Source organism: Pollachius pollachius, assembly GCF_949987615.1.
Source record: "Pollachius pollachius genome assembly, chromosome: 2".
NCBI classification, from domain to species: Eukaryota; Metazoa; Chordata; class Actinopteri; order Gadiformes; family Gadidae; genus Pollachius; species Pollachius pollachius.
In genome coordinates, this window is record NC_136935.1 from 11,698,835 (window position 1) to 11,711,454 (window position 12,620).

Sequence of the window (12,620 nt, forward strand, 5' to 3'; positions counted from 1 at the left end):
TCAGGGGTTTGATTCCCGCCTATATGCACTGATGGTATTTATATGAAACTTTGGAGAAAAATGATCAAATGGTTATGACCAGGTTCGAAACCAACGAGAATATAACTCATTGCTACAGTTTCTATGCAGCTCCACTTCTTTTGTGAACCAAATGCAAATATTTAAAGGCAGAACACCCATTATTTTATTTGAGAACAGTAGGGATTTAGAGTCACTCAGTATGTAAATATACCTTACTGGGAAAATGAACTTCATTTGTTTACTCAGCCCTAAGCAAACGAAGCCCCGCGTGTGAACATACTCATTGGCCGTGGAGCCGGAGAGAGCAGCGAAGGCGATATGTTTGATGGCTTACGTGCTGTATGTTGGTGTGTTGTTGTGCGTTGCTGTGTTGTTCCTCGGATTCCCAGGGGATGAGCTCAGTAGGACCAGAGGCAGTCAGCCGTGGCCAGGCCTCATTTAGCCACCGCCGCAGCGCTACAAGCGACACGTTGTGTCACGGTCAAATGAGTACCAAAAGTTGATTGACCTCGTGACATTCTGTGGGGCGCTTAACCGTTTAGCATCGGTAGCATCAATTTGTGCTCATTCACATCACTTCAGCGGCGACGGGACATCCCAAACCCCCCGCCCTCAACGCCCCTCCCCCTCCCCCACCTCCACCCAGCACCACCCCCATCACCGAAACCCCCCACCCCTGCTTTGATCGGTTGAGCAAGACCGCACGTAATTGAAATATGCAGATCGTTTGTTCCATGCTGGTTGTCTCTTTTTTTTCCCTTCTTCTTATGCTTTCTTTTTTCTCTCCTGGGAGTGACGCATCGGCCCCTTGTCCGACGCCCCACGCTCCCTGAGAAGGGCCGTGTCCCGAACAACTGGGACGTCGGAAAAAATCAGTTCTGCTGGTTTGGCTTTCCATCTGAACCGCCGTTCGTAAAGAAAAAAAAAAGGGAGCGAAGGGGAGGAGGGGTGCATTTGTGGGGATGTGAAGGGGGAGGTGATGGGGGGTGGAATTGTCCCCTTTTGATCTTTTTAGGGCAGCAAAAGAGTTGAGGGGAGGGGAGGGGAGTGGTGGTGGTGGGAGGGGAAAGGGGGGGGGGGGGGGGGTACTCTCCCTGAGCTGGCAAACACATTTAGCTGGTAATTGTTCAGATCAGACTGACAATCAGTCTTGGAAATGCATGGACAAACAAAAGTTTACAGCTCAGATGTGAAAAGTCAACAGGTCTCCCATAAGGCCTGTGTACAAACCAAGGGGCCGTGGAGCTGGGGCTGCCCTTTGATCCGTTGTGTGCGTTTCAATTATCCTGCTCAAGTGCTGACTTCTTTCTGTGTGTGAACATTGTTGTTTTGGGAGCACAGCTTTTAATAGGGTGGCGGCCCCTGTCTTAAGAAACTACAATTCCAAGTCAAGCCACGTCATATCCATTTCTGTGATTAACCTTTAACATATTTCGACTACAGCTTCCCAACAAGGACAGAACCGCTCAACTTAAAAATGAAAATAAACATTTAAAGATTTAACCAACAATGGCTGCCAATCAGTGCATATATAAAGATCCTACCAGCTCTACATTGTGGGGGGAGGACAAATGACACAACGCTCAATGTGTTTCGAGATCACACGAAGGCAAATGCGATGAACCACGTCGTGGTGAAGTTATGGGAAAGGAAAAAAGCATTATCCCTCAAGACTGACCTCCGGGACGCTCCAGTGACAGCCATCTTGGATGTTCCTCAGATCTTCGGACGCCTCGGTGCTCGTCTATGCAGCCCGGGCTCTGATCTCGCCCGTCAATCATGTTTCTTTCCCTTTCTCTCTCTTATCCAGTGTGGACTGGACCAAACTTTGGAGAAAGAGCATTGAACGGATGTTTTCCCTCTCGCTATATGTTAGAACGGTTGGACGTTTAGAAGTCCATTTTCCTGGGGGGTCAAAGGTTGGGTGGAGGTGGAGGTGGAGGTGGGGGAGGCTTGTGTTCGACTTGCGGCATGCGACGTGCAGGGTTGTTTTTAGGGGTGGGTCAGGGCAGTGTGTTCCCTGGTCACCCCTTGCAGTTCTATGGCCTCCGCGGGGGAGGTGGTGGTGGCGGTGTTGGATGTGGGGGGAGGGGAGGGTGAAGGGGAGAGGACAAGGAGCTAAATTGCCGTCTAAGCAGATGAAGAAGCTAGTGGTTGTTTGTTTATCAGGGGTTAAAGATGATGGCTGGAGGCTCAATAAAATGGATGAAAGCACATTTGAACCCCGTTTTTTTTCTCCTCTTCACCCGAATTGCTCTGCATTTGCATGGCATCCCTGGGCAGAGCTGAAGGTGTGATTTTTCCCACAACCGCAGCTTCCCCTGGGCTTCACTACAACTTTACAGTCCTGGGAGGGAGCTGGGGTCGTAATGGAGAGCGTAGACTAAATAGGACCCTAATTCAATCAATTTACTGATATATGCCACCTACCTTCTTACCCCCTACCCTCCTCGCTCCCCACTGGCCTCCCAGCTAAACTATTCCCTGCATTATGGCGGGGATAGAAAGCAGACGATCCGGGAGGTTTCATAAAGAAGGCCTGATGTTAATGCAATCAAAGAAGAGATTTAGGGCTCACAACACGGACACCATACCATGAGACATTTGTTTGAAAATTTGTCTGAATGTCATGTAGCCTACTCTCTTTTTAATATCTCTGGGGTACGACCAAAAGCCTATTCCCAGCCCAGGCTAGACAATAAAGTTAGATTCTAACATGGACACGACAAGCAACAATTGATGGACAAATATCTATAGACACGACAAGCAACAATTGATGGACAAAAAGGAACAACAACAACACCAAGAGGACAAACAACATCTAAGAATTCAAAAGAGCACAACAACGATTAGTCAGTTGAAAAAGGGAAAGTGCACAGACTCTTTAAAGAGTTAAGACACATAGGATATGTTACAGGTAAGATGTCATTCTCAGCGGCGGTGGCTCATTGACGGGATGTCTGGTGGGCAGACGTAGGGGAAGCCAAGAGGGACAAATCCCTGGTAATCCGAAGTGGAAGGGCTTAATCAGATTAATGTCATCGTATTGTCAGGACTATTTAGTGCAGAGCTCAGGGCTGGACACCCTTAACTACTTCATCATTGAGGGAAATGTTTTTTTTGTGAAGATGTTGATGATTACTTTCAGTAAAAATATAGATGGTTTTCGATAACAGGGCCACAAAGGCTAGGTTTGTGATTATTTAAATGTTTACTTTAACCTTTAAATACTAAACATAAAACAAAAGGAATGTAGAATTATTTTCACACTTTGCAACACTTAAAAGGGTACTTGTTTAAGGAAATCTAGCAAGTACATTCACAATATCAACTCCCTATCTAAAACAACTTTGTGCATTCACTTAAGTTTAATGACTCGTGATTTTGTTCTTCAACAACACTTGAAGAACAACTGTAAGTCTGACTTTTGCTGTGGAATCAACATAAAGCCTTGGCGTCCGCCCTACTTATTCTTGAAAGAGGCCAAGAAAGACCCAGTTGTATATTGCAACCAGCGTGCCCCAAGTAGAGCACTGGAGACAGTTATGAAACATCACACGTATCTGCAATGCCAAGACATGTACTGTTATGCAAATTACTCAAACTATTGGTACCTTTGAGTTCTTTGGTCTGGGTCCATGGCTTTAGTTTCAGAGTTCAGCGGTGTTTTACTAGTCCCCATCAACTAATGTATTTATTTATTTATTGACTTGAGTGAGTGAAATGTTGTGAGTTTAACGCCCCCCCCCCCCCCAACAAACACACATACCAACAAACATGCATGGACTTGGGTTTGGTTTGGTCCAATCAGATGAACCCGTGGGTGATAAAAGGAAGGCAGATGAAAGGATGACACGGGTTTGACACTAGGCGAAAATACAACGGACTAGAAACATACATAGAAGGTTCGAGAACCTCGAAAACCAAAAAGCAAACACACACACACACACACAAACACACACACACACACCTACACACACACACACACACACACACACACACACACACACACACACACACACACACACACACACAAAGAACACACACACACACACACACACACACACACACACACACACACACACACACACACACACACACACACACACACACACACACACACACACACACACACACACACACACAGATCACTGCTATCTTCCTCCACCCGGACACTGAGACACTGCTGTCTGACAGAAAGAGATGGAGGGTGGAGGTGCAGGAGGGGGGTAGTGGTTGCGGTGTTGGTGGTGGTTCTTCATGACTTCAAATGACCTTGTTATCCCTGTTAGGATCTGAGCAGGAATAACCACCCTGTCGCACCCCCCTGACCCTGCCCGCTCAGGTTTCACACAGGGAAGACGTTTCCACAGGCTGCCGTACCGGGGGGCCATGGGGGGCCCAGGGAAGGGGGGCGGACAGGGAGAGTAGGGAGGGAGGGGGGTTGAGTCCCTTTGGCGATGGGGCAAACTGCAAGCGAGGAACTTGTCGCCGCTTTTTTACATTTTGGGAAATTTCTTTGAATACTTCTTTCTCATGATGAAACACAAAATCTTCCAGATTGAAAATTGGGATGAATACTTTGCTGGAAAAATATTTCCCTGCTTTTTTTACGCAAAAAACTATTTTTTGAATTGTACAGTGGAAAATATAAAATAAGCCACAAATAATGGTTAATAAGTGTTACAGGGGACAGATTTAGCTATTGACAACTTTTACTGGGTGATGTACCTGGGCCAATCTGAATATATTATGTCATTCAATTTAAATATTAATTATAATTTAGAGTGTATATAAAATAAATGGATCATGATTTGTTTGTGATTATTTGGCTGGAAATAAATGTTATAGCAATGATTAAGTTTAGATTAAGGGTCGGCACAGGGGAGAGATATTTTCAAATAAATCATGTCAAAGAATATAAAGGACAAGATGATACCAAAAAAGAGTTTAATATCAGTATTCTAATGTACATTTATTACATTTTTATTAAATAAATATTCCATCCTTAAAATTATTTTACACATCCTCAAATAAAAATATATTTATATATGTATAAAAACAGACAGACAGGGGTCAACAGAAACAAAGGGGAAGGGGAATTGGGGGACGACTGACGGCTAATCTTTACAATTCAACACAATTATAACACGTCAAACACAGTCCGAACAGAGAGCCTGGTATCGTCCGACGTAGCTGCCACATTTTCTGTTGTCGTTGTCTTAAAGCTTGTCTCGCTTTAGCGGGTTAGTCACAGGTTCACTTTACGAAGAGCGCCTGAGAGGTGCTGACATTGTAGTATGTTTGTGTATGTGTGTCTGTGTGTGTGTGTGTGTGTGTGTGTGTGTATCTGTACGCACGTTGTCTGTGTGAGATTTTTAGTGTGTGTGTGTGTGTGTGTGTGTGTGTGTGTGTGTGTGTGCGTGAGTGTGCGAACATGAATGTGTGTGTTTTTGTGTGCATGGGTGTGTCTGTCTGTGCGTGTCCGCCAGCACCCTTCAAGTCTGATTAAGCAGCAGGCAAGAGTCCCAAAAAAAGACTAAGAGAAAGGACAATGTTAAAAAAAAATGACTCAGAACATCAACATTCTACTAAGACATCCGCTTCTCTCATTGGTCAGACGTAAGTTATGTGCACCTAAAAATAAACATATTTTTAGGATCTGCTTTTTTTTTACACAGGTCAGTACTAAAAGTCTGGAGTACAAAAATAGATTTCTTGCTTGTGTGTTTTCTTTTTTTTTTTACAGCGTTTAAGTCTTAATTTGAGAAAATAGAAAAAACCTACATAAAGATATGGTAATGTTCCGTATAAAAAAACCTCAAGTCTGTGGAGGTCATGGAGGATAGAGAGAGAGAGAGAGAGCGAGCTACGAAGAGCCATCGGCGTAATTCCCTCTTCGATTCAAAGTCACGTTTATTCTCCTTCTCCCCCCCCCGCCCCTCCAAAGTTCCTCAATCTGCCCCGGCGTCTGCTCCGTCGCCCCCTACTGGTCGGTTGAGTAGTGCGTGCGTTTAGTCCTCCGGCTGAAGGGGTAGTGGAGGAAGTCGAAGGAGCGGTGGTGGGCCGGCTGGGCAGGCTGCGCCCCCTTTGGGAGCCTCTTCATGAAGTGGACTTCGCGCTGGTGCTGGCGCGTCCGCGAGCCCTTGCGCGGGCGGCCGCGGCGTGTGAACGCCATGTACCAGTTCTCGTAGCGTGCGTTTCTCAGGGCCGTGTAGTTGTTCTCCAGCATGATCTCTGAGAAGATGCAGTCTCGGCCCTGCCCGTTTTTCTGTGGAGGGACAAGGAGGAGAAGACAATGGAGGATTAAGAAAAGGGTCCTTAATTAGGCTAGGCTAGCAGAGCTAGAGCTCTCTCACTCTAGCTCTGCAGATCGCTGAGATCTGCACATGGGAGGTGGGGAGGCGTATGAAGGCTTACTCACTTGGGTGGCACTGTGCATGCACACAGACACACACACACACATACACACAGACACACACACACACACACACACACACACACACACACACACACACACACACACACCTACACACACACACACACACACATACACGTTCACAGTTTCACTCTCTATAACACACAAACCTACACACACATACACACACGCACACTCACAAACACGCATGCATGCATGCATTCACATGTAGCCCTCCCCACACACATGCAGCATATGCTACAGTCATTACAGTGGCAGATCAGAGAAAGGCAGAGGACGATAGGCAATGGCTCTTCCTCCTCCTCTTCTTTTGGCAAACATACAGAAGAACCCCCCCCCCCCCCCCATGAAGGTATTCAGGACCCCACACGATCCAATGACCCTCAACTCTATCAGTCTATTTACTATGTAGCCATTTTGACAGATGCTTTCATCCAAAAAGACCTACAGCAATTCTTTGCGGTTCATGTAAATATGAGCAGGTAGGGGTTGTTAGGCGTATTATTAAAGGATGACTGGCTATAGCCAGTTACACTCTAACCATCACTATCCAACCCACCTTCACGGCCCCCAAACAACCCCCGATCGCCTCAGTCTCACTCCCGTTTGAACCCCCACTGTTATTGAGGTCCTGACTTCCGCCAACACAGCCAGATATACCGAGCCGGGTTCATCTATCAATCGATCGAATCAATCGATCTCCAGAACCTCAGGGCCCTCTCAAGGGTCCTCTGGAATTGCTCAATGAATGCCCCCCAAACCCGACCGCAAGATCACACCGTTTGCTTTAAATATCGCAATGTCAACGACGGAAATAGTAGGCGGATCTATTGATAGCTCCAATAGGGACTACACACATGGTGACATAAAGCCTCGACAACAGAGACACAGGAAGAAAAGAGGATTGGCCACCAACCAACCAACCAACCCACCGACCAGCGAACCGTCCTCACTAGTGAGGCTACACCCAGGGTAGGCCTCACAACAGCAGTACAACAGCAAGTGCCCCTTGTCAAAGACTGATGGTTAAATATAGTCCAATGGGGTGAGAGAGGGTGCAAAATCACCCAAGCGCATGCACACTACACATGCATGTGCACACACCCAAATGCTAAACGGACACACACTCACTGGCTTTTAATTCCCTTTTTGGATGTCACTCTCTCCTTTTTGCGCTCTCTCTCACACACACACACACACACACACACACACACACACACACACACACACACACACACACGCGCAAGCACGTACATACATACACACACACACACACACACACACACACACACACACACACACACACACACACAGACACACACACACACGTTAATGTGCACGTAAAGACACACTCAGGCCTGGCAGGCTGTGACTGGGCTGGTGGGAGGCAGAGAGGTAGCTCGGGACAGATGGTGTGCAAGGCAGGGAGCTGGGAGTGTGGGAGTGGGTGGGTGTGTGGGGTAGAGGTTGGTCGCTTTATTTATTAGCCTGCACCGTGAGAGAGAAGCATTGAGATAACCACTAGCCCTAGCTACAACACCTGACCTAATCGCCAACACCTAACCCTAACTCAATTGCTAAACCTTCCAGGCCATAACTTTAGCTTTAGTATAGTTCTAACCTTAACCTTAATGTTAGCCATAAACCTGAACGCCTGAAACCCTATACCCTAACCCTTGCGCTCCTAACCCTATCTCTGGCTTCCAGAACAACCCAAACAACTGACCACACCTGCATGGTAATACTCAGAGAGGCCTTCAGCGATTTGAAATCGTGGACCACAATGCTCAGTTCCACATTGAAACCTGGATCTGCTTCTGTTCAGCACTCACACTTGCCATTCATTTCTTCTCAATCTCACTGTTAAGTCTTAAATGTGCCACTCCAAACACTGACCTCATGGCCTTTGTCATAAAGGGTTTGACATGTTTGAAACTAGCCATGTGGCCGTTATAATAAAATAATAATAAATTTAATTTATATAGCGCCTTTCAAACTGAAGGACGCATTACAGTGTGGGCACCCAGTTATGGTCAGTGCTGGTGAACAGCCGAGTTGAGTGGGTCCTTACCTTGCCGACGAGCTTTCCCTTCTTGTTCATGCAGATGTAGAATCCCGTCTCCGCGCCCTTGATCCGCACACGGCTGCCAAACGTGTCCGTCTCCACGATGAGCTTAGCTGCGGCAAGAAACAGAGGAAAATTAGCTTGCTTTGCTAATCCTCGTCCTTGGGATTCGGTGCATTTGTTGATGACAGGTTTGTAGCAGTTTAGAGGGTCAGCTCTGAAACATGGACCCGGGGGTGTGTGTGTGTGTGTGTGTGTGTGTGTGTGTGTGTGTGTGTGTGGGTGTGTGTGTGTGTGTGTGTGTGTGTGTGTGTGTGTGTGTGTGTGAACTTTGTTCTTTCAAACACATATATCCTTGTGTTGCATTACTCTCATACCCCCTCTCACTTTTGCCACGCATGCACACATACACACACACAGACACACACACACACACATACACACACACAAACACACACACACACACACACACACACACACACACACACACACACACACACACACAGACACACACACACACACACATCCAAACCTGTGGGGCCATTCCAAGGGATTTATGCAAGCAGAAATTCTTGCAAAAATGATAAAACCACGTGTCTTTTGACTCTTTGAAAGCTAAAGAGGCGATCTTGGCAGGCCCATCAAGAATTCCTTTTTTCTAATAAATCTGCGTTGACCTCACACATAAAGCCCCTGTTTTCATGTCTCTATCCCTACAGAGATGTACAAACACAAAGCATAGCTTCAGACATGTTGTGTTTTAGTGTTTGATATGATTTATGATTTGACATCCCACATCTTGCTGGCCTCAAGGAAGTTTGTTTCATCATATATATATATATATATATATATATGTATATATATATATATATATATATATATATATATATGTGTGTGTGCGTGTGTGTGTGTGTGTGTAGGCTGGCCTTAAAATGAATAAGTATGGGATACTCATAAATAGAATATCTTTAATTTAAAATCAACAACTTTCAGGACAGGTATGTCTTTATTTGATCTTATTTTTTTTTTAATAAAAGGCTTTCCATATGAATGTGTAGACTTTAAAGTATTTTGCGAAATACTGGCGCACACACGCACACGCACACTCGCACACACAAACACACACACACATACAATGGTTTGTAAAATGCACGTTAGGCTATAGATTGTTCATTGGTTATCCAAATGACGATTTGTCGCCACAGATACATAATCAATAACTAATACAAATATATAAACCACTTTCTTTCCACCACTCCATATTTTGCATTGAACTCTAAAATGTATATGACGGTGGTGGTGATGGTTGATGGGAAATCAAGTAGGCCTGCTAGTAAAAACTGAAAATACAGCCCGTAAATCCGCTTTAAACCGCGCGCATAAAGCAATCAGTCCGGCTGGGCCTGTTCTGGTTCTGGACGGTGCAGTGGAGGTGGGAGAAAGGGTGGGGACAGAGAGAGAGGGAGGGAGAGAGAGAGACTGAGAGACCGAGAGAGAGAAACGGGGAGACGGAGAGAGGGAGAGAGGGAGAGAGAGAGAGAGCTATGCGGGAAATGTTCGGGAGGTAAAAGTGAGATGACTCCTAATGACTCTTCCAGACCCGGGCCCTCTCTGGAGAATCACCTACAGCACGATCTTGAATCCATTTCACTTTTTTTTTCTGAGCTCGAAGCGCCTAATTTTTTTTTTACTATACACTAAAACCACAAAGGTCCAGTCATTTCAGTTGTTGGCGATAAAGTTGTGATTATTTTGATGAATTTAAAAGTTATTTATGGGAAATATTTATATATAGGACTATAGTCTATTTCCTATTGGTTATATTTAACGCGCCTCATTATAAGCAGGCGAATAATTACCATCAGGTCAGTATGCATTTAACAAAACCAAACAATTGAAAAGCTTTGAGTGCGTGAGCCGTTAAAACCACAAAACAGGCTACATACCTAATAATTATTTCACACTTTAACAATACCAAATGGAAAAAGTAGGCGAATACAGCCGGAGTTCATGTGTTGGAAAGGTCAGTTAAAAGAAGGAAAAAAACAAGCCTCAAAATCGATGCTTTCAACCTCCAGCAGCATTGGAGGAACCGTTCAGGCCTGGGACCGGTGGTCCGCGGGTCGGGCTCTTACCGTGCACGTCCCCGTCGTCCGCCATGGCGTTGATCTTCTTGCTGGGCAGCACCTGCACGTGCTTCCCGCTGGTGCGGCTGTAGAGCTGGTAGGTCCGAATCAACCTGCGGCTCACGCGGTCCGTCACCTGGCTCTGCTCGCTCACATGCTGCGTGAAATTAGGCGGGGACTGATTGGTTACCTGTCAAAAATTAAACGTCATCACAATCAGTATCTGACGCAGTGCATGTAGCTTCATTGTTGCATTATGTGGTTGTTTTTTGGCGTACACGCAAACTGGATTAGTACAGAAAATCGACTTAAGGAAAGACACTCGAGTTATTCACAGCGGCACTTAATGCGTTTGTTTTACGCACGCGTATCTTCATCTGATCTTAACCCCGGACTAAATTACAGTCATAAAAAAGCTTCTTTTTTTTCACATGTTTTCATGTGACATGTGAAACAAGTCCCACTAGACGGGATCCTCTGGAGAAATGAGCGGGTTCCAGGGGCCGCGTGCTATGATTACAGGCTGCGCGGATAAAAGAATGTGCGCTTGGATGAAGAGGCCAGACTGCTGAGGAAAACACATAATGAGACGGGCAGTGTCTTCCTCACGACTACCATAAATTTCAACAACCCAAATTGAATTCATTGTTCTAATAAAAAAGTATTCTAATCAAGTCCCGGGCCGCAAAGTCAGCACAGACAGGTCATGTTGGAGGAGCCGCTGTGATGGAATGAACAGAGCCGGAAAACATTGGCCCTCATCCTTTCTGAACCCCACGACATTTTTCACAAGATTCGCGTTTCCATGCGCGCGGTGCCCCTCTGTGCCCCTCTGTGCCCCTCTGTGCCCACGCATCCTGTGCGAAGGCAGTATGTTCACCAGATACCTGCCAGCCCGTGACGCGGGCCAACGCGCCGTGGGAGCCCGAGTCCCACATTATTGTCGGCGATCACTAATAAGAAATTGGACGTAGATATTAGGGATCCGCACACCATCGCCCAGCCACGGCGGCGCAGCGGTATAAGAGCGAGCATGTGTTTTAACAATCCGTTACAGACCGCGAGGCTTAAATATTTCTAATATTACTCAGGCGTATTCATTGTGAGAGATGGGAAACGATTGACATCTCAAAGCCGACACCCCACCCACTGAAGAATGTACAATGAAAAGTGGGAACGTACCTGTGCGTAATAGCAAAAGGCGAATAAGTGTAGAATCCTGCACAGAAAACAAAAGCAAATAAAATGTTATTAACTGTCCACAAGTAAATATTAAGTGAATTGATAGCCAATAATAAAACGCTAAACAGAGAAAAGAAAATGACTTACAGATAACTGAGTGGGGATGGTATGTGTCTCATGTTGATGGAAGAGTGATCGCTTGTCTCGTCAATTCTGGCCAAATGATGTCTTGATAGTGCTCCAAAAGTCGGGAGGATCGGCTCAAGACGTCCACTCGAAAAGACACCTTCTCAAGTCCACAGATTGAACGGAAATCCGCCGGTTGTCAGAGGGGATGACAGAGATTGCTCTGGTCATACACCGGATGCATTATTGGCCAAACCTGCGTCCATAGCCCTCTACAGATAACCCTGCTCCGGTTCGTCTGACAACGCTGACATCAGAATGCCACAACGAGCGACTAAGAAAACTGAAACGTAAACACGTTTGTCTCTGAGAAGTTTGCGCGGAGTCTTAAGTACACTTGCAGAAGAAAAAAATCTTTGGAAAAGGCGCTAAGTTGTTTTTTTTTAAATATACAATTTCAACTCCTAGGACAAAAAAAAACGAGGTCATCCGATTCCACGAGCTGTCACACTGTCACAGCCGGTTTGTAATTCCCACAATGATGTTCTTCTCGTGGGGTCTTGTCGTGCTGTGGCCGGTGGGTGCGCAGAGGTCGGCTCCCCTGAGCAGCTGATGGTCGCTGTGATCTGGTGTTGGTGGCGGGTGGAGGTCCGCGGGTAGG

General features: G+C 45.9%; 1 protein-coding gene across 1 annotated transcript; it reads right to left on the reverse strand.

Moving 5' to 3' along the window:
• Positions 1-6,007: 6,007 nt before the first annotated feature.
• On the reverse strand, positions 6,008-12,012 carry fgf8a (fibroblast growth factor 8a; the record flags this gene model as incomplete). The annotated part of the gene is made up of 5 exons (XM_079730713.1): positions 6,008-6,292; positions 8,532-8,638; positions 10,661-10,841; positions 11,834-11,870; positions 11,981-12,012. The coding sequence occupies 5 exons, from the start codon at positions 12,010-12,012 to the stop codon at positions 6,008-6,010; spliced, it is 642 nt and encodes a 213-aa protein (XP_079586839.1).
• Positions 12,013-12,620: the final 608 nt, after the last annotated feature.